The sequence below is a fragment of the Telopea speciosissima genome, chromosome 1 (assembly GCF_018873765.1).
Source record: "Telopea speciosissima isolate NSW1024214 ecotype Mountain lineage chromosome 1, Tspe_v1, whole genome shotgun sequence".
Classification (NCBI taxonomy): Eukaryota; Viridiplantae; Streptophyta; class Magnoliopsida; order Proteales; family Proteaceae; genus Telopea; species Telopea speciosissima.
The window spans coordinates 32423508-32446109 of record NC_057916.1 but is presented as its reverse complement, the minus strand read 5'-3'; the positions used below and the strand labels follow the sequence as shown (position 1 = coordinate 32446109).

Genomic DNA, 22602 nt, shown 5'->3' with positions numbered 1-22602 from the left:
TGATGCGTGCAAAATAATCTAAAAATAAAATAACAGAGAGAGAAAGAGAGGAAAATAGAGATAAATTTGGGGCTTTAACGTCTTGGGGCAATTGGGAGGCCACCAATCGTTTTTTCAAAATAGCTCTTAAGAGATAATTTAAGGGATAATAATTTGATAACCATTTCATTCATAAGCATTATTAAATAGGGTTGTATAGTCGTTACATAACCGCATAATTACGTATGTAACAGTTTATCATCTCTAAAATCATAGTTAAGTCATTCGTTCATTTGTGAGTCAAGGAGCCAAGTGACGTGCTAGCACTCCTAATTGAGTGCCAGAACGTAACTGTGTTGTTTCATTACAAGAAAAGCACTCAACAAACGAGGATGGTTAGAGAGAGAGAGAGGGCGGGAGTTAGGGGTATGGTTCGATTGCAGGAGTAAGGAGTTTTAGGGGCAAGAGCAAGGGAGTGGGTGGGGGGGGGGGGGGGTTGAGGAGGGAGAGGTAGTTGGGGCAATGGGGATGAGGTGTAGAGTTCCAGGGTGGGCACATGGGTGGGCACATGTGGAGCTTGTTGTTGGGTTACGTGGGAGGCCTCGGGATCGTTGGACTGCAGAAAATTCGAAAACACAATAAAAATGAATGATTTGAGGTTTAGAGAGAGAGATCATCAGAGGATTGATTCGGGGAGATGGAGGAAGGTGGGGGTCCCTAGTGGCAAGGGAAGAGGGAGTTTTAGGTGGGGGCTAGGAAGTTATAGGGGTGGGAGTAAGGTGGGGGAGAGTGAGGTCGTGGAGGGGGGAGACAGAGGCGATGTAGGTGCTAGAGGTGGAGGCACGGAATAAAGTTTTAGGGGAGGGGTGGGGGTGGGTGGTGGCGATGGTGAGGCAGGGCGGGGAGTTTTAAGGGGAGCATGAGGGCATGGTGGATGTGTGGTGCAGGAAATTTCATGGGTAGGTCGGGTGGTGGCGGTTGTATGGTGAGGTGAGGGTGGCTGATGGTGGTGGCCAAATGGGAGCCAGGGTTCAGTTTCCAAATTAAATACTGTTACTTTTAATAATTCTGATGATTTTTGGGTTTTCACCCCATCCAAAGATGGGGGGTTTAAAACCAAAATCGCTGCCAGATCGGTGTCAACTAAGTCAATTTCTTCTTTGAATTTATTGTCTAGTTGGTGGAATTTTTTTTAGAAACTAAAGATTCTTCTCCAGTTTAAATTATTTTTCTAGCATTTGCTAAATGCAGGTCTCCCCGTTAAGGCAATTATTTTCAACCGAATTCAGATCGACCCTACCTGTGGTTTTGTGGAAAATTGTGCTGAATCCGTTTGGCACCTTTTCCTATGTTGTGATTGGATCAAACATATTTGAGCGACTGACCCACTGGGACTAACGACCGAATTCCTCTCTTTCGCTTCCTTCAGTGATTTGTGCTCTAGTCTCTTCTCTACTATTTTAAATAAAAAATCTAGATCTTGGTTCTTTTCGGTATTTATAATTACTTGTTATTATATTTGAGTTGCAAGAAACAATGTTTTCACAAAGGGTTTACATCCAAATGCTTTATGGGTTCTTAAACAGGTGGAACATTGGATTGTGGAACTCTAGCTTTCACCCATCCCTTCTTTACCCTCCCCCTCCCCCTCCCCCTCCCCCTCCCCTTCTAGTTCCCACTGTGTAACCCAGGCTACTATTGCACAACAAGCTATAGTCTGTTATCCTTTTTTCCCTGTTCTCAAGCATCCTATTTTGATCTGTGCAGGTTTCTAGGACCCGGGATTAAGTCTTGCGGGCTGGTCGAATATCTTTTTGTTAAATGGCAGAATTATAGCTTTAACTACTGGTTTCACTAATGTTTCTTTACCTATGGAGATTGACCTTTACAGCATCAAGGCAGGGCTTACTAAAGCTTTTGAATCAGGGTTGGAGATCAAAGAAATATGTTGTTCCAATCAAATGGTCATTGATGTTCTTCCCTCTCCATCTCGTTCCCCTTGGCCGTGGTACCTAATTAAAGACTTACTACATATTAACTCCTTGGGTCCTAACATTACTTATAACTCTATAGTGGATCAATTTTGCTTAAATGTACCGTTTAATTTAGCCAAGTATGGTCAGTCAAGGAAGAATGTATCTTTCAACTTTGCTTAATATACTTTCTTTTTCTCATCAAAAAACGAAAAATGGGAGCAGGGTTAGAGGGGGCAGGGGCTGCTGGAGGTGGTGGGGATGGGGTGGGTTGGGGTTTTTTTTAAATAATAATTATTTTTTGTGGTAGTTATGGGATGGGGTGGGAGGTATTTTTCTTTTAATAAACTAACTACTTTTCGCGGTAGTATAATAACCACAGCTAAAATTAATTGAGTTCATTTGAAAAGAAAAAAAAAACTCTTTAGTGGCGGTAAATAAATATGCTAAAGGCTTATTTTTAATGATGGGTTTGTTTACTATGAGTATAGAGTATATACCATGGAAGAAGAACTCGATCGAAATCTATCAAAATCACCGAGTCAATTCGGTTTCACATGTTTTCAAGATGAATTGAAGGGTGAATTTATAAAATCCATGGTTTCGATCGAAACTTGGTTGAACCATATGGAACCAATGCATTAAAATCCCAAATTTCAACTGAAAAAGCCATTTCTCACCAAGAACTCGACAAAAACCCTCTGGCGGTGGTTTGACCCTTCACAACCATTTTTCACCCAATTTTTTGCATTTTTGCATCAAACTTGCTACAAAAAGCTTGGATTTGCATCTTGGACCATCCTTTGAGAGAACTGATTCATTTGGATATGGGAGTGGTCTTGATACATCTGCTATTACATATAGATATGGAGATGGGTCCGGTATTGGGTCATCTCTTGTTGACAGTATCTTCGAATATCCATCCCAACCATATTTGCCGGTTCTACCTTGTTACACTCTTGGTGAGCCCTTCCCTAGATTGGGATATCTTGGACAGGTTGATGATGGGGTTTATCATTTGACAGTAATGGACTATGAGAACAATTGGTCTCATAACATGTCATGGGATACGTATGTTGTGCATTCGGAGGAACGGTTTCTCAATCTTCAGTGGTACGTTGCTCGTGGATTAAACCCACCAAGAAATTCTAAATGGAATTGAGAAATGAGCAGTTTAATGTTTTATTTAGATAATATGTATTATTCAGGGTTCATGTACTATAAAATTATGTGAGCTAAGTATTTATAATACCACTTTAGTATCTGTATCAACATGTACATTGGTAAACTTGGGTCAATAACCACAAGTACCATTTTGAGTGATTTTTTAGTGAAAACAATTCATGGAGTGTGTTTAAAATGCCAAAAATAGGTTATCTGCAAAAACTCAAACCTCAAAAAGCCTAACCATGGTTTCCCCATCAATGGGAAAAAGCCCTAGATTTCGATTGGTTTCAACCAAAACTCGGTTTCAGCCAGGTCGAAACCCCCTGGTTCTCAAACGAAACTCAAATCACCCCCTGTATTAGACCCCAATATGACAAATTAGTCTCTACCATTAGTTTTATGCTGTTAAGTGATGATGTCAACCAGTTAAATAAATTTAAATCCCTAAACTACCCTTGACCAGTGTTGATTTACGATTTTACCCTTGTAACTAAAAACTCCAAATTCATCATCTGCCTCACACATGCAACTCAATCTCAAGCGGAAGTTTATCGGAGAGAAGAAAAAGAACCCTTCAAGGTTTCAGGGAAACCATTAATTCACAATCAGGATGACTCAGAATCAAACTACTTCGAAAATTTACGCTGCCAAACCAGATAAGAGGGAAAATTATGGAATAGAAGCTTTCAACTTAATCTTATGGGTGGGTAATGATACCCAATCATGGTTTTCTACTACAGCTAGCAACTCTGAAGAAATACCCAGTAGAGATGATCATCGTCTCCTTCAATAGCTTTTTTGGAACCATTCAATGTGCAATAGTTGCTTTGATCTTGGAAAGAAACCCAACTGCTTGGACTATAAAACCTGATTTGGAGCTCCTTTCCATTTTCTACTCAATAAGAAAAACAAAACAACGATGCCCTAAGTTAAAAACCCATTCTTTTTTAAAGTAATCCAAGACTAGTAGTCAGTCATTCGTTCTCTGATCTGTGTTCTTATCGATAGGTACTTGCAGACTGTGATTGGAAGTGTGGTGACTCCTTGTGAGCTGACTTGGTGCATACACGAGAAGGGCCCTGCGTTCGTTGCCATGTTTAAGCCTTTGGGGATTGCCATCGCTGCATTGATGGGTTCCATGTTCTTCGGTGATACTCTCCATCTTGGAAGGTGCAGATTCTCCCTCTGTGCGTAAATAGGATTTCCCCCAGGCAACAACCCTAGAGAATGATATTTAAATTCTTTGCAGATCTAAATAATAGTAAATAAACAGAATATCAAAAGAATGAAATTATCAACGAAGGTGTACCATCAGAGCTATGAGAATTCAAATGAACGAAGACAAATCAAGGACAAGCGCAGTAACGCTAAATTCATGGGGGGGAAAACTAAATGAGCGGGAAATTTGGATTTCAAGTTAATTTAGAGAAGAGACTAAGGGGACAAAGCCATTCTCCAAATGAGCCTTCCCAATTCCCACCGGAGCACTCGTTGGTGATGAATTTGGCGAAATCAGTGTTGGGTTTGAGGACTTGCGACATGCACTTGTGGATGGACGAAGCAGCAACATCTCCATCTCCGACGGCTTCTCTCCGGATGAACCTTTTCAATTCCCATCGGATAATGGAGAAAATGAGTTGCAGGTTTTTTGTTTTTCTTGTAAAGATATCTTTGTCAATTCACTTTTTGTTTTTAATGTTGTTAGTCCTATACTAATGGAATGGGAGCATGTTAACTTTTAAGAACCTCAGGAAAACATGCAGAATTTCCCAATAATAAAGAATGTTTTTATAATTACATGATACCTCAAGGGAGGGAGGTACGTGAAAAAAAAGAAAAACAGTAGTGGTTTTCGTGCCGATCGACATTGAATTGAATCTTCCCAAATCCCAATCAATTCGTTCAAACACGCATTGATCAGGCAATCTTCACCAAGTGTCCCACAGATCCATTCAATTGGGAGAAATCATATCCAACCCGTTAAGCGCAGCACCCTATAAATTGGCCAAAGTATTACCTTCCCTTTCATTTCACTTCTCAATTAATTCATACTCTGGCATTCCAGTAACGCAGTTTGTTTGTTTTCTAAACAGCACCATTTTCCCTCCCTGGACAAACTATATATCTACGATCGACCATCCATCATGTGGAACAGAGTTCTCCTCCTTTTGGGATTGTCGATTTTGGCCTTCGTTCAGGTCATAGATGGCTTCTCTCATCACCACCACCACCAGCTCGACCATCAATCCGCAGTGCATGATACCGATGGCAATGAGCTCCAAGCAGGGATGCCGTACTACATTGTCTCTGCTATCAGGGGAGGCGGCGGCGGAGGTGTTTCGCTAGGAAGGAGAGAGAGAGCTCCACCAGTCAAAGTCACACGGCTCACACTCCAACAGTGAAACAGAGCTCCTACGACAGGAACATGGGTACCCCAGTGATGTTCTCTCCAGCATCCTCAGAACACCCAGAATTGGAATTGCCGTCTTCTGCAGAAGAAGAAGAGGGAACGATGATAATTCGGGAATCGATGGACATGAACATTTGCTTCTCTGGAATGGACAATAGGGTGTGGCAGGTGGAAGAGAGGAGGGAGCAATCCGGAGGATGGTGGAGGTCATCGTCAAAGAATTCGAGTTTGAGGTATGTGACGGTGAAGGGGAAGCCAGGGCACCCAGGGGAGTCGACAATGAGGAACTGGTTCAGAATCGAGAGGATAAGCGAGGGTAACCCTGTATATAGGATCGTCTACTGCCCCAACGTCTGCGATTCATGCCATGTGGTGTGCGGGAGGGTTGGGATCACCAAGCAAAACGGCGAGCGCTGGTTATCGGTTTCAGAACATAGAGAGTTCCCCTTCGTCTTCATCAGAGCCAGGCACTCCCACGACAATGATGAATAAAGAAAGATTAAAAAAAATTTAAGAAGAGAAGAAAGAGCCTTTGACGTTCGGTAAGCGGAAATAATAACAGAAGGAACGAGTAAAGCCAGCCAAACAAACATCCTCATAAGCTCTGCTTCCTTCTGCTAATAAAGATATTCTTCTTCTAACTTTCAAACCACAACACTTTCAAAAAAAAAAAAAACAAACAAGTTTCTGTCCGATTGTCCGAAGCGTCGAACCGTGGTGTTGATAAAACAGAAATTCTTTTATAAGAAATCAATTGTTTTGGTGTCTCTCTCTCGTGTGCATCTCTTGTGGAGGAAAATGGTTGGATCACCTTGCACTCACATATGGTCGAGTTAGGAGCGGATTAAGTCAGAATCGAACCGCTAGAACATGTTAAATCAAGTCATTTAATCTATTTAATACTAGACTGATCTAATTTAGCGATCCCACACTAGATCGAGCCCTATCAAACACATGACAGGTGCACACCGCACTTATTATGATCAAGTGATGACACTCCATCCGCTTCCATAGGTGTCATCATTTAACCTTACATGCACATGCACATTCAAGAGCTGATCCGGCCTCAAATTGAGTACCCGGCATTCCCCTTTTTTGTTTATTTGGAAAACCTTGGGGGTATGTCAATACCAGGCCCTGTCAGGCAGACCTGACCGAGCCCACCTAGCTAAAGCCTGGCCCGGCCTAGCCCAGCCCATTTACTAAACATGTTGGGCTCAAGCCCAATACATTTAGTAATTGGGCGGTCCGATTGTGGGGTTCTAGTCCGTCGAGTGCCCGACACAATCGATCGATTCTAGGCCCGACCTAGCTTGCCTAGTTGTAGCCCAACCTAGCCTAACCCTTTACCTTGCAAACTTCCCCTCTCCTTCCCCCTCCCGGTCTCCCCTGTGTGGTTGTTTGATTTTGTCTTCTATCAGATTTTGTGTTTCAATTTCAAAATTTATGGATTAATTACAATATCATAGTCTTACTAGGACTATTTGATTTTTATAGATTGGTGATGTTTATTTCAATTATGTCCATAAGATTATTCAATTGAAAATTCTCTCTTTCATAATCTGTCTTCAATTTCAGATTCCATTGAGCACCCAATAGAGTCTACTTCGAGTAGGATTTCTTTTATGGGTTTCATTGTTGGATTCGATTCCTTGTCATTACTGTTCTGATTTGTTTGATATCACAACATCAGTTTTTTTTTTTTTTTGGGAGGGGGGCAGGGGGGAGGAATTATAATTCTATTGCACCGTTTAAAACCCGCTTAGATTTAAATAGGCCCATAGCCCAGTTCTGCACCATTAACGTCCGGTTAAGGCCCGATTATATTACCTGATTATCAATCGAACCCATCCAAGCCCGGCCCGATGATATAAACAGGTGATCCCAGTGCATGCTTTAAGCACCGTGAGGCCCAACTAGGCCTGACCGAGCCCAACCGGTTGACACCCTTGAAAAACCCGGCATTCCCTACTTACACACCACATCATCCTAGTATTGGTGAAGCTTGATCTCAGTTGTAATCCAAAAAAGTACTGTTGATTCTTCGGCGAACTGTTTCTTCTTCAAAACACGTGAAAACGGCCAAAAATTGCATACAACAGTGCCAAAGGCATTGACTCTAAAGAGCTTCTCGAGATCTTCGATTTGATATATTATTCACCCAATGTTAGTTTGTACCTCAGACAAAACCGAATGGAATTTGGGGGTAGTTTTGTACTTTCGTGGGTTAGGGTTTTTTCTATATTATAGCCCTTGAAAAAGCTATATAGTGGTTGTCTCTTTGAGAGATGTTGAGAGGTTTTGTAATTTCTTCATCGAAATAGTGAATCTAGACTATCGCTCAGTTGTGGATGTAGCCTACTTTCTTGGGGATAAACCACGTAAATCATTGTCTTGTGTGTATTTTCTCTTTCTCTTTTTCTTTTGCATATTGCCATTGTTATTTCCTAACACATCCTTCATAAATAAATTGAAAAATAAAAAATGCATAGCACAACTCCACCTGATTTCAGCCATTTGGAGATGGAAAATGTTGTGGCCCATCTAAACCACTGGATAAATAAAATATCTCCAACATAATTCACGTCAAATTTAGTGATTCAATTCAATGGTAGAGGCGTAGAGCTATCATATACCTTTTTCTTTTGCATTTTCAACAATTATATTTGACCATCTTTCAATTTCTATATGTTTTAATGGATCGAGTTTCCCTCTACCCACGGTGAATGGGATCCCATTCGCCGTGGGGAGGGAGAGGGTGGGACAGGATATCAGAAGGGTATTTTGAAATATACTAAAACCCCAAGAGGAGTTTGTAAACCGTCCTCTATGAGCATAGGGAAACTTAATCCTTTTTTAATTGTTGTCTACAAATCGGCCATGCACCACCATGGCCATCCACCCCCTCCCTCCCTCTTCTACCCTCGCTCAATTTTCCTCCTTCCGTTTTCAGCGTCCCCCTTCTCTTCCCTGCAACCCCACCCCACCCCTCCTCCGCCCACCCTCAAAATTTATTGAAAAAAAGATTTTTTGTTTGTTTAAATCGTAATTAAAAGATAAGAAAGCAAAAGCCGAACAAAAGTAAAGAGGAAAAGAGTAGCCATACTTTCAAGTTGACCGGAGACGATCAGTATTTAGTGGAACCCAACGATCAAGCTACCACAGTGGAAAATGAATTGTCAAGGAAAAAACAAAAAATAATGAAAATCAATTCAATTTTTAAAATGTATTTTTATTCAAAAGAAGAAAATAAAAGGAAGGAAGGAGGAATGAGCTGAAAACATTAAGGAGGGAGTATTTAAGGGAAAAGGATTTCCTCCAGCCGTGGCGGGAGCTGGAGGGTCCAACCCAGCTAAAACAGAGGTGGGTTGGTTATTTCACAGGTGGGCTCCACCTGTGAAATGACCAACCCCCTGTTTTGTGGGGGGGGGGGGGTTTCAAGCGATGGACCCTCCAGCTCCTGCCACGGTTGGAGGAGAGCCAGAAAACCAAGGCTCGGCTGGCTTGTTGCTGGTGGTGGTAGTAGCGGTTGGCTGAGGATGAATTCGGACTGCTTAGGATTTTCAATAAAAGAATAAAGCAAACCGGAGGTGTTTCTACGATCTACAACTTTTCTTATTTCAGTAAATATGAAATGGAAAATTTGTTTTCACTTCAAACATTTCCTAATGGTATAACATTTGAGTCGATTGCGACAAATTCCAGACGGCATTGAGCAGCCTTTCACATTTGTCTTCTGTCCCCGCTGAGCCCTTATGCTAAAGAGTCCATGATCGTTCAAGGATTATGATTTCATTGGACGCTGACGGGTGAAGCTAATGAGAAAGGGCTTGCGTTGTCCTCTGATTGATGAAGAATATTGAATCATAACATAGATCTCAATTTAATGCTCTTCTTTCAATGCAGTAACTCTGCCTGGTGAAGGGCTTGTAGAGGCGTAAAACTATCGATTTTTCTACTCTGCGTTGATCTAACTATTCTTTGGTCACCGGAATTTCTCCGAAAGGGTTGAAATTTTGCGGGTTCCCGTTGAGATTTAATACGATAGTCCCATCACCATCAGGTAAGCCTTAGGGGAAAAGAAAATTTGCGCAGGGATTTGCAGAGAGAGCGGAGTAAGCTGGGTGGAGGCGGGGGCGGGGGCAAGGGCAAGGGAGCATGGTGGGGCGGAGAGGGAATAAGGTGGGGCAGGTTTGCAGGGGATGGAGGAAAATTAAGTGAACAGGAGAGAGAGAGAGTGAGAGAGAGAGAGAGGTGGGGCTGCAACAGGGTCGGGTTGGGTCGGGCTTTTTAAAACCCCAACCCAACCTTAAGTCCCCTTAGCTTGGGCCCAGGCCCGACCCAATCTTGACTCAGGGCCTGAAAAATCCAACATTGACCCACCCTTAGGATCGTGTTGGGCTAACCCTGATTGGCCCTAATCATGGAGTGTGGAAAGGAAGGGATGCATGGACTGGTCTGAGTTGCGCTGAATCGGAGAGAAAATTATCAAGTTTACATAAAATAACAAATATAATAAAATATAGTATAACTTATTTTCTTCATATATAATGTATTATATAACAAAATATGTGTAAAATGATTAGGGGTAAGAAGTAAAGGTTAAAACGGACATTTCAAGATTTAAGTTAATGGTGTATGTTAAAAGTCAGGGGAAGGTGGCAAAAAATGCAGGATCATTATCGGCTTTATTTCCCAGGCAGCTCCATTTCCTCAATTTCTTCAAATCGGGGATGAAAATGACCACCCTATCCCTGCCCGACCACACTTCCCCCCTCTATTAGAGACACTTGGAGAAATAAAGCGGGCAGGAAATAGAACAGATAATTTTTCCCAAAAAGCAGGGGGGGGGATCCCTAAAATTTACCAAAAGTAATTTGAAACTTACCTACCATTACCAAAGCGATCGATGCAACAGAGAGGTGGGTCGTTATTCTCTCTACTCCTCCTCGTTCATGTAATCAATCTACAAGGTAACGTACCCATCTATCTCTTTCTCTGTGTGTTTTATATAATCTCTTCAGATGGGAATAGCTGAGGCCATGGTTTCGTCTTCCCCAAACAGATTCTCACTGCAACGTTTATTGGATTGGCCATCTTAGTGGCAGCAACTATGCGCTATCATCACCTCCACCGGAACCACCAGATGAGGTGCCAAAACATCATTCCACGGTTTCACAAATCAGATTCCGATCACTTTGATAAGATCGAACGTTTCTCACATTTTGTAGGTAAACTCAATTATTTTATATTATCAATCGAATTCATCTCATCATCATCCTTCTTTTTTAAGAATTTTATGTGGTTGTGTTGTGGGTGCAGCTAGACAAATAGGATTTGAAGATCCGAATGAGTGCCCACAGCTGTGCAACTTAGCCAACGATTATCTGAAGAAAAGTGAAGGGTGTGAGGACAACATTTATGAGTATTTCTCCAGTGATCCACAAGCTGATTCCCTTTTCGATATGCTCATTGAAGCCATTGATAGATGCATTCTTGCTTACTTTTCTTTCCATTGGAGCCAAACTTCTGTTATGATGAGTCAGGTACGTAAATACAATTACTTCTTCAAGATCCGAGATTCAAGCAATTCAAACAAAAATATATCTCTTTTTTTTTTTTTTTTTTTTTTTTTGGTTTCAGAATTTTATTTGATAAAGGTAGAAATTTGTTGGGTAAAATCATTACAGGTATTGAGGGCTGATTCAGAACCAATAACGAAGCTGAAGAACATCGTAATGGCTGCCACTAGGTGGGCTTCATCATCTCCATGATCTTCTCCCTATATATTCATTCTTTAATCTCTTACTTTTATAGGTTTTTAACATTTGATTTTACATCAAGATGGGAGCAAGAAGATGTGAACCGATCTGGCTCCTGAAGCGCCAAGGCAGTGCCCAGGGGGGGCATAAGGCAGTGCTCAAGGGGGCATCCAAGGGTTGGGTAGTGCCACACACATCTTGGCGTCCGTCCAATCAGACATCGGGATATGTGCAGTATAGCCCAACGGATGTCCCCTTGGGCACTCCCTGGGTGCTGGGCTCCTAGAGAGGAGCTCAATCCGATGTGAACTAGGAGGCTTGAACCCAAGACCTCCTTGGTAGAAATGAGCTTCAACACACCAGATACTGCCAAGCACGCTAGGCAGTTAAAAAAATGAGGGGTGGGGACGGGGGATTTACTATCACTCCCATACACTTAGCCTATATTTATCCGTGGAAACCAAAACTGAATAAGAGCCTATGTTTTCAAATCAAAACCGAATCATCGTAGTTCGATTTCAATTTGAGTTTGTTCTATATTTGGTTTGGATCCTATTTTAAATGTTTGACTAAACATTTTACATCTTCACAAAAAAAAAAAAAAAAAAAAAAAAGCCTTGTTTGTTTGGGTCATAATTCATCAAACTTTCTCCAAACATTAAAAAGAACAAAACTTAGCACCCACATTAATTAAAACATTAAAAAAAGAATATAATTTATTCGGTTAAAAAATAGATAATTCAGTTAGGATGATTTGGCCCTAAAACTGAAACCAAACCGAAAAAAGATTCCAACTTTTGAAACCAAAATCGAATCAATTTGTTTTGGTTCGATTTGGTTTTCAATGGCTTTCTCAATTGACATCCTTATTATATTGATACTCATTAACCTTAAACTTTGTTTTTAGGAGAAAGTTCTGTGTCTTGGAGTATGGCCTATGAGTCTTACTCATCCCATGAGTCTATCTCTCTCCTCCTCATTTGAAAAGGCACATTTGCCCCCTTGTTTTGAGGAGGAGAAAGATAGACACATAGGAGTGCTGGCGTAGACCACACTCCCGGACAGAAAACTACTTCCCTTGTTTTTTATACCTAAAAAAATGTGAGTTTTTACCTCACTCTCCCTTGGTATTTTAAAATCTCCAAATTACCCTTCTGTCCAAAGAAACTCTTGATCACTACACTCTACTCCCACTCAAATTTAAAATTGATGTTCATTATGGATCATCTTTTCTCCACGTTTTATGATACAGAGTTGTCTCATGAGCGCGGATCATGTTCTTGTACAAATACCGTCCAAGACCCTCCAGGGCCTGTCACATGAAATCAATTGTGGAACCCACAAGAGGAGTGGATTCCATGTGAGTGATCCTAGAGGGTCATGGATGATGCTTGTACAAAGACATCATCCGGTCTCTCGTATCATAGTTATCATCATTATAGATTATTAAGAACAAAAAAGTCGTATCGCCATCATCATTATGGATTATTAAGAACTAATTAATATATTTTTTTTTCCGTAGAAAGAAGAGATTTGATAGGGTGAGCAAAGACTTGAAGATCACCAGCTTGTTCTCTACACTTGTGACTGAGATGAAAGCAATTGGCATCCCATCAAATAATGATGACTCCCATTGCACGGATGTGATGGTACCAGAGGCCCTCAGTGAGAGGAGCCCTGTGCTCCTCTTGATGGGTGGTGGAATGGGAGCTGGCAAGAGCACTGTCCTTAAGGATATACTAAAAGAGTAAGCATATTTGATTCTCAATTCTGTAAAGGAGTTGCAGTTCATGGTATCATTCGATACCGATATTGATATGAATCGGATGTATCAATCTGAATTGATAAGAATTATTGGCCATATCCATCCGAATCGTTACGAGTCGGCCGTATCAATCCAAATCAGATCGATTTAAATACAAAAAACACTTTTAGACGACAAAAAAAAAAAAAACCCCTCACTTTTTGACCAAATATACTAATACTTAAATCCATGGGCAAGATAGGAGTTACAATAATAATAGTAAAGGAAAAAGATCGCTAATCGGTCCCCGGGTGTGGCATGTACTTGTGGCCAGACATAGCCCAGCGTGACAAAATCGATGCATCTCCTGGAAAGGCTGAAAGGACCAGTCTGAGTGCACCAATCTTTTCGCACTGGATTGCGTCTAGGCGCAAGTATACACGAGGCACAACACCAATTCACGTTCTTTCTCCCTAAGAATTAAGAGTTGAGCTATATGTATGTGTTTGTGGATGAGCAGATCCTTCTGGGCAGGGGTGGAAGGGAATGCGGTGGTAGTTGAGGCAGATGCGTTTAAAGAAATGGACGTCATTTTCAGAGCCCTCAGCTCTACAGACCCCGATGACATGCTGCAATCATCTGAACTGGTCTCTCTCTCTCTCTCAATAGGTGCTTAGTACCAAGGATGTAACAGGGCTGGGTTGGGCCTTATTTTTAATAATCGAAGCTCAGCCCAGGGTCCCTAGGGTTCAACCCAAGCCGAGTCCAGCCCTAAATCAGGTTGGGATATTTCAGCTCTGGCCTAGCCTGGCTCAGGGCGGGCCAGGTTTGGTGGATCTTTATCCCCTCCAGTTTCCTGGCCGGCCCAGTTTCCCAATGCCCATAACAAGGGGCGCAATGACCACCCTAACCCTGCCCAAACACTCTGCCCCGATGGGGTCCAACCCCCCCTCCCCTCTTATCAGGGGCACTGGGGAACTAGGCCAGACAGGGAACTGGAGGAGATAATTTTCCAATATAACCATCAGCAATGGGACCCATGCCATATCTTCATCTTCTCCATCTTAAACTTGGTCTTTGTCCCAAGTGCCTGCAACTATCCTAGGTAAACCAATTAGTGGGACACGATCAATGACTGACATAGAGCTTTCATCTCCACCATCCTAATTCCCTTCCCTGCCCTTTCCGTCTTCTATACAACCTTTGTGAACAATAAGTATAGTTTTCCTTCAACTTACCCTGACCCAACAGTTAATCGAGTGCAACGATAAGTGATAAGGCCCATCCCGGCCCATCATCTTACAAATGTTGTTGGAAATCAAAGTGCCAAAAAAGCCTGCACCCATGGTTCAAGAGTTTGGAATCAGGATCAGAATCGGTGGCCACCAAAAACCTGGAATGGGCCGAAAAAAAAAAAAAAAACAAAACCCTACAAGTACTGGATCGGATCTTCTGGAATCAGGATCGGACGTCATCAAATTCAAACCCGATTCCTCAAACCCCGACTGCACCTAACATCTAAATGTACTTTGCTTGAGTATTTATCGTCTTTCTTTAAAGATAGAGAATTCAAAACCAATTCATTTGATGGCAGGTGCATCAATCCTCCACCCATGCAGCATCATCCCTCCTTGTAACAGCACTCAACGAAGGGCGTGATGTGATCATGGATGGTACCCTCTCATGGGAACCTTTCGTTGAACAGACGATTGCAATGGCAAGGAATGTTCACCATCACCGGTACCGAATGGGTGTCGGATACAAAGTTGCCGAGGATGGGACTGTAATTGAAAACTACTGGGAACAAGTAGCAGATGATGATGATAAAGAAAATCTAGAACAAAAGGAAGCAGCCAAGAAGAGAAAACCATACAGGATAGAACTAGTTGGAGTTGTATGTGATCCTCATCTAGCCGTTGTTAGAGGCATCAGGTACATCACACAGATTCTCCTACTCATTGTGACTGTTTCTAATAGAAACTTGAGTAAAGGGATAACAATGGTTACTTACAGGAGAGCTATTATAATGGGAAGAGGTGTGAGGGTGAAATCACAGTTGAACTCCCACAAGAGATTTGCAAATGGATTTCTCAGATACTGTCAATTAGTTGATATTGCCAGGCTATATTGCACCAATTCTATGGGAGGCCCACCTAAGGTAAACCTCATTCTCTCCTCCTTTTGTTTTTATTTGGGTCATTGATTCAAATTTCTTGAACTTGAATAATCAAACCTGGCCCACAATCATGTTGGCTATATCTAGAAGCATGCAAACTGATCAGATGGTAATCCAAATGAGAACTGATGAAAAGGAAACATAGGCCCAAATTACTTTATGGGCTGGCCCATGTGTTCCCCTTTTAAAACTGGACTGAACAGTCCATATTATCAAAGCATATGTGCTGAATTGGCCTAGACCCACTATAAGACCAAACTTGTCAGCCCAAGCCTACAGAAAAAGTACAAACTACAAAAGTAATCCATTGGGCCAGATTATTGCCACTCAGGCACATTCAATGGTAAACCAGTCTGAACAACCCAAGGTTGGCCTGAAGCAATCTGTACTGTAAAACCTTGCCAACCACTCTTGAAGCTAATAACATTTTATAGTGAGCCTCGGACTGAAATATTCTGATTTTAGTATTAGTAATAATAATGCATCCAAATTTATAGTACTTACTGACATGGTTAATGTGGTTGAAGTTGATAGGATGGAAAGATGGAGAGAACAATTTGTTGGTTGATCCGCAAGAGGTAGACTATTTAAGGACAGTAAGCATGTTGAATGAGGATGCAGAATCCATATATGAACTTTACACGCACCTTAACCTGACAGGAAAGTCTGGTTCGGTTTGGAAAGACATCTTGTTGTCACCTTCAAGAGCTTATTATCAAGAGGAACTAAAGATTGCCATCCAGAAAGCTGAATATCAAAGATAAATCACCAGTGAGGGAGCAGTGTAGTTTCATATCCTCTGATCCATGGCCCAAGAATAGAAGCCAGCTGCCTAGTATAGATTTTTATATGCTAGGTTTGTAACCCAGGGCACAAGGCAGTCTCCTGATCTTGGTAAATCCATCACCTGCAAAGTTCATTCATTATAGATCATGTCAATCTACATTTCAACAATACTCTTATAAAGACACTTCTGTGCTGCAGTATAATATGATTACACGAATATACATTCTTGTGTTGCAGGACTATATGCTTAGTGAAACTACATATCTATGGGGAATTGGGGGCGGGGGGGGAGGGGGGGAGGACTATATAATTTGAGATTTAACAAACATTATTGTATTTCCAAAGTGCGAGTACCTCCATCAGATTTTCTTTTCGTTCTTTTCACAATGTTGACTTAAGCATTTCTCTCAGATCATCAACTGATACACATATTGGCTGTATAGCATAGCCTAAAAAATATTGATCAACTGGTTTCAGCGGATCCTTTCAGAAAATATTTCTCTCAATTGCAGTAAGCAGAACCTCAGGAGCATTAAGAAGCTTAGAAGAACAGTAGCCACTCAAAAAGCAGTAAGAAAGGGTACAAAGATCAAATGATAATGCTTTGCTGTCATGGTTGCCAAGTTTTGAACTAGAAACCTTAATGGACAAGCACATAATTCTTTATTTCCACATGAACATATTTTATCCTGATTGAATGTTAGCAACTTAAAAGTTTCATTCCCTGAGACTTGTCCTATTTTCTAACTTCAAGAGATCTCTGGCAGATATTCCCATTGGATGTCATCAAATCTCGTCCCTCCCCATGCATATATCTCAACAAGGTGCACAATCAACAAGTTAAATAGTATAACATCTCAGTTGTAGCAGGTGGTGGAAACTGCCTCTCATTCCCAATTGCTATTTAAATTTTAACAGGATCAAAAGCTGATGTTTTCACCAATTAGTCCTGTTCTCCAATTAGTTGGGTGAGTCATACTTGAAAAGCAAGCTTGATTCAGAATCATGGCCTCAAATATATGTTACCGCCAATCAGTTAGTGATAGGGCTAACACGAAACTCAGTCCAACCAGATGGAATCAGATACAGAGGGGGAAGGGGGGAAGATGGACAAGGGTGAGAGGAACCAACTTAGAGGTTTTGTGACCTCCAATAAGCCCTTGCTGCTTTTAACTAAAGAATCTTACTGCATGTGTTGTGAGTTTCAGCAATTGTCAGTGTTGGTACCCTTTCCCTTTTTGTTCTTTTTCCACCAAAGCGATTGCCCCCAATTGGATTGGAGGGGTCGAATTGATTATAGAAACATGAGTTTAATTAGTCAATTTATTAGTGAACAAGGAAAAATCGCGACCGGGCTTTCTTCGTAATAGAAGAGACATTTGGCGATAAGCTTGTGCTTGTTTGAATCCACTAGCTGCCTCTTTGGAGTGTTAAAAGATTGTAAACATGCCTCGCTCTAGGCGTTTTCCTTTTTACTTATATGTTATTTTTCTAGAGGAGGTGATGCTAAAAATGAGGCATGAATTCGTGACTCTTAAATCAGGTGTAAAAGTTGTTTGTCTAATTAGTATCACAGTTCTAGCCACCAGTTCTCACACCGTGTTGAAGAACTGGTAGCAGTCTTCATACCAAAGTAACGTTCTAATGGAACTTATCTCAGTGAGGACGAGATGGAGATTGGCAGCTTATATGCAATATACACAACCTTGTGCATAAATATAAGGTTCAACTGAACCAAAACTAGAACTTCTGATATCAATTATACAATTTACCCACCTTACAAGGGCAACACAGCTCAAGGATGCATTAAATCATTTACTATCCTTCACAAAGTAAATCCATCCAGAAAGCAAACAAATATGCACTTACTCCAGGTGCTTCCCATAAATATCACATTCAGTATGCTTTAGTTTCCAGTAGAGCGTAAGATGCCATTTCATGTATTAACAGTTTTAAATAGTCCTATGATTCCTATTCTTTTATGTATTTCCATTATTCTTTTTGTTCATAGAAGGTACTATTTTTTTAAGCTAAAGGATCATACTGGAGGGGAAAATTTATGTGAATCAAATGGATGCAACAGCAAAAACAGGGAGATTGAACAAACTACAGCAATATCCACCCTTTTTCTCCGAACAAGAGATACTATCTTCTTCTACAATCTAAATCTTTACAATTGCTTGCCGAAAGGGTAAATATCATCCCCCTCCCCTCTAAGTATCCATAATATCAAACCTCTCCCCCAAGTTTTGAATAATGATAATGCCCTCCCCTACTTTTGAAAGATTCTATCAACTGTACCGTAGTGGCTAACGGTGTTAAAACGGCTATTCAAAAGATGATATTACCCTTTAATTGGAGTTAAAAATACTACCCTTTTAGATCTGCAACCTTTGCTCCTTTCTCTCTCTTATTAACCTATTTTAATTTTTTAATCAAAGGAGTGGGACCTAATTTAATCTTCTACTTCCATCCGTCACCACCACCCCTGTGAACCCCTCCGACCATAATCGCCGACCGCTGCAATTGCAGTCCAGCACCACTCCCCCCAACCCTCCCTCTTCTGTCCCCGACCCTTCCCTCCCCTGCGACCCCACCCCCTTGCCCTCTGTTCTGCAAACTCATCGCCGCCACCAGTAGACAGGTCACTGGCCTTCAATTGGCCGGAAAATTCCCCCCAGCCGACTGAGAACTTTAAACGGCCCCCAGTTTCTGGAATCTGGATAGATTGCAATTTGGGTTTCCATACCATTGAATCACCACTTCCGTTGTGTTGCTTCCATACCATTGAATCATTTTCTATCTGAAAATATTCAGTTGTTAACAGCCAACTTGTATAAATCAGGATACAGAAGTCTCCAAGGCATTTCCAAGCACCACAACTGATCCCAAAAATAAGATTCTATTACCCACCCACCTTCCAACTGATTCCCATTTAAAGTCAAGTTTTCTTGGAGCCATACCATACAGCCCATTTAATGAAAAAGCTTAAAATTTTCATCCATTACTTGTTGGTTTGGATGCATATCAAATAGCACTTCTGTATCCTTTGGTCGTCACTTGCTAGTTTTCTACCCACACACCTGATTGGAAACAGTGAAAAGTACAGAAAGAGGAACAAACAGAGACAGAAAGACATTATGGAAAAAGAGAAGAAAAGGGTCAACAAGAAAGAAAAAAAATGGACGAGTGAGACCGAAAGATCTCTAAGTTGAATAAGTTCAACTCTTATAGTCAAAATCCGACATTCTTGAACTACCCCTTTTCCATCTACAAATAATACCCTTTCATAGAGAGGAAACAGAGAAAGGGAGAGGTAGAGAAATGGGGTTTTTTCATTTTCTGCAAATTCTGGGATTAACCATGGCAGTTCTTCTCATGTTCATCTGCTGGGTTTCGCCCATCCAATCGTATAAAAGGCTTCGAAAGAATGGTTTTGGACCTCCAAAACCAAATTTCCTTTTGGGGAACATTGAAGATACGAGAAAAAAAAGGAGAAAGTTTCTGTTTTTGAATCTGCAGAAAGACAAAATGGGTTCTAGGGTTATCGATTTGGGTGTTGGGGGAAGAAGACACAAAAGGGGTTTTGGGGTTGAAGAGGGCAAAATTGGAATAAAATTACATTAAGGGAATTATGGGGTTTTAGAAAATTTGTAAATGTCAACGTCATCACTTAATGGTGTTTTGTAACGATTAGGGTACGGTTGATAGAATCTTTCAAAAGTAGGGGAGGACATTATCATTATTCAAAACTTGGGGGAGGGGTTTGATATTATGGAGATACTTAGAGGGGAGGGGGAAGATATTTACCCAAAAATTAATTACAGCATCATTTACAAGAGGTTCAATTGACCCCTCAAGAACATGGAGAACAGTCAAGTGATATGAGTGTATCAAAAAGTTTCAACAGTCAATGACCCACTCCTGCAAACTGGCATAGAAGCTCTAAATTCAGCAAATTGTCATTCCCATTGCCATTTGGCTTCTCAAGGCCCATGACAAAGCAAGATTTCACTTTAGAAACTAGATATGACAGTAAACCAGAGAGGCTTCACTTCCAGTTTTCCAGTTATAAGTGCCTGGGTTAACAAAACACAATTGAATGAATGGCTTGAATGATCAGAAAGATCAGACAAGCTCTCTATTTACAATGAAGAAAAAAAATACAATAGGACAAAATAGTCCCTGCTCTAACCATTGGTCATACATAATTAAACCAGAAATAAAATACCCCAAAGACTAGAATACCCCCACGGTATTCTGTGTACATAATCCAACACTCCCCCTCAATTTGGAGCATATATGTCGAACATGTCCAACTTGACCAAAATAGGATGAAATACTTTCCCTGATAATCCCTTCATGAAAATATTAGCTAGCTGATCCATAGACTTCACAAAAGGAACACAAATCACACCATCTTCCAACTTCTCCTTGATGAAATGCCTGTCAATCTCAACATGTTTAGTGCAATCAAGCTAGACAGGATTATGGGCAATGCTAATTGCAACCATGTTGTCGTAGAATAACAAAAATACCAAGATCTGTAGAAGACCCTTGAGCCATAATAACTAATAAATACATTGTGCCATAGCACAAAATTCTGCTTCAACACTAGAACGAGCAACCACATTCTGCTTCTTGTTGCGCCATGTGACAAGATTGCTACCAACAAAGGTGCAATACCCAGAGATAGACTTGCGGTCAGGAGAACCAGCCCAATCAGCATCAGTATAGGCCTCTATCCGTAAGTGATCATGAGGAGACAACAAAATACCCTTTGCAGGAGCTGACTTCAAGTAGTAAAGGATACGAAGAACAGCCTCCATATGAGAAGAGTAGGGATCATGCATGAACTGACTCACAAGGCTCACTGCAATGGTGATCTCTAGGCGAGTATGTGAGATAAATAAGCTTCCCTACCAGCCTTTGGTACTGGCCCTTATCAACAGGTTCACCCTCCTTTTCCTTAAGTCCCCCTAACATTAGCATCCATAGGGGTATCTGAAGGATGACATCCTAACAAACCAATTTCGATCACAAATCTAGGATATACTTCCGTTGGGAGAGAAAGATGCCCTTTGAAGACCTGACAACTTCAAGGAAGTACCTCAACTTGCCCAGATCCTTGATTTCAAACTCCATTCCAAGAAAGGTCTTCGGACGACTAATCTCATCACCATCATTGCTTGTTACAACAATGTCATCAACATAGACTATGAGAATGGTGATCTTCTGACCAACCCTTTTTATAAATAGAGCATGATTAGCATTACTCTGCCTATAGTCAACAGAAATCATAGCCTTGTGAAACCGCCCAAACCAAGCTCGAGGTGATTGCTTCAGCCCATAAAGTGCACACTTCAATTTGCACACTTTGCCTTGGGTTTTGTCACAAGAGAACCATGGAGGAATATCCATATACACCTCTTCATCCAGTTCTCCATTGAGAAAGGCCGCCTTCACATCCAGCTGTTGGAGATCCCATCCTAAATTCATGACACATGACAACAATACTCTGACAGTGTTCAACTTTGCAACAGGTGCAAAGGTCTCCTGGTAGTCAATCCCATAAATCTGAATGAACCCCTTTGCCACAAGTCTTGCCTTATATCTATCCATAGAGCCATCCAACTTCTATTTCACCACAAATACCCACTTAATTCCAACTGGTCTTTTCCCTGGAGGAAGAACCACAAGCTCCCAGGTGTCATTTTTCTTCAAGGCTGTCATTTTTTCTATCATTGTTGCCTTCCGCTTACCATCTGTAAGAGCTTCCTGCCAATTTTGAGGAATACACACAGAAGAAAGAGAAGAAACAAAGGCACGAAAAGATGGAGAAAGAGAGTTATATGAAACAACACAAGATATGGGATGTTGAGTACAGGCCCTAGTACTTTGCGAAGGGCAATAGGTAACTCAAGAGAAGGGATCTTACCACATGAACGAGTAGGCTATGGATCCGAGATTGGCAACTGGATGGGCACTGGTGTTGTAGTGGATTGAAGCTGCTTATTTCTGGTATAGACCTTCACGATAGACTCATCAATCCTCCTCCGAAATGCACTAATGGTTTTCTGAACAGGAGTTTGCTCCCCTTGAATTGGAATATCATTATTATTTATCTCTGTGGTCTCCCCCTGTATGGGATCCACAGTTGGAGGAACAGTTGAATGAACAGGAGCAAACTGAAACATGTTCATAGAAGACGACATCCATACTGACCATCAAACGCCGGGTAGGGGGATGATAACACTTGTAACCCTTCTGGGTGGCAAAGTAGCCCAAAAAAATGCAGCGGAGCCCACGAGGCTCAAGCTTACCAGGGGATCTGGTATCCCGGGCATAACAAACACTGCCAAACACTTTAGGGGGAACAAGAAAGGAGGTAGAGCCATGTAACACCTCACAAGAAGAACGAGAGTCAAGGACACGCGTAGGCATCCGATTAATAAGGTAGGCGTTGTAAGGACAGCATCCCCCCAATATTAGGGGGAAACATTGTGAGCAAACAAGAGAGCTCGCGCCACCTCTAGAGGGTGGCAATTTTTCCATTCAGCCACACCATTTTAGGCTGGAGTATCCACACAATTGGTCTGGTGTAT

At 41.4% G+C, this 22602-nt stretch overlaps 2 protein-coding genes across 2 annotated transcripts; both read left to right on the top strand.

Moving 5' to 3' along the window:
- The first annotated feature begins 5544 nt into the window (after positions 1–5544).
- LOC122647196 (miraculin-like) lies at positions 5545–6021 on the top strand. The gene has a single exon (XM_043840678.1). It carries the CDS (start codon positions 5545–5547, stop codon positions 6019–6021), a length of 477 nt encoding a protein of 158 aa, XP_043696613.1.
- Positions 6022–10570: 4549 nt separating this feature from the next.
- LOC122647380 (calmodulin calcium-dependent NAD kinase-like) lies at positions 10571–16022 on the top strand. The gene is made up of 8 exons (XM_043840798.1): positions 10571–10760; positions 10852–11075; positions 11220–11281; positions 12814–13038; positions 13556–13682; positions 14630–14967; positions 15049–15193; positions 15739–16022. Exons 1-8 carry the CDS (start codon positions 10643–10645, stop codon positions 15973–15975), a joined length of 1476 nt encoding a protein of 491 aa, XP_043696733.1. The 5' UTR covers positions 10571–10642; the 3' UTR covers positions 15976–16022.
- Positions 16023–22602: the final 6580 nt, after the last annotated feature.

Excerpts from the sequence above, each read along its gene's own strand:
- LOC122647196 (XM_043840678.1), top strand. The coding sequence starts at position 5,545 with ATGGGTACCCCAGTGATGTTCTCTCCAGCATCCTCAGAACACCCAGAA.
- LOC122647380 (XM_043840798.1), top strand. The coding sequence starts at position 10,643 with ATGCGCTATCATCACCTCCACCGGAACCACCAGATGAGGTGCCAAAAC. Across the intron at positions 10,761-10,851 it reads ACGTTTCTCACATTTTGTAG|CTAGACAAATAGGATTTGAA; the intron begins GTAAACTCAATT and ends TTGTGGGTGCAG. Across the intron at positions 13,683-14,629 it reads TGCTGCAATCATCTGAACTG|GTGCATCAATCCTCCACCCA; the intron begins GTCTCTCTCTCT and ends ATTTGATGGCAG.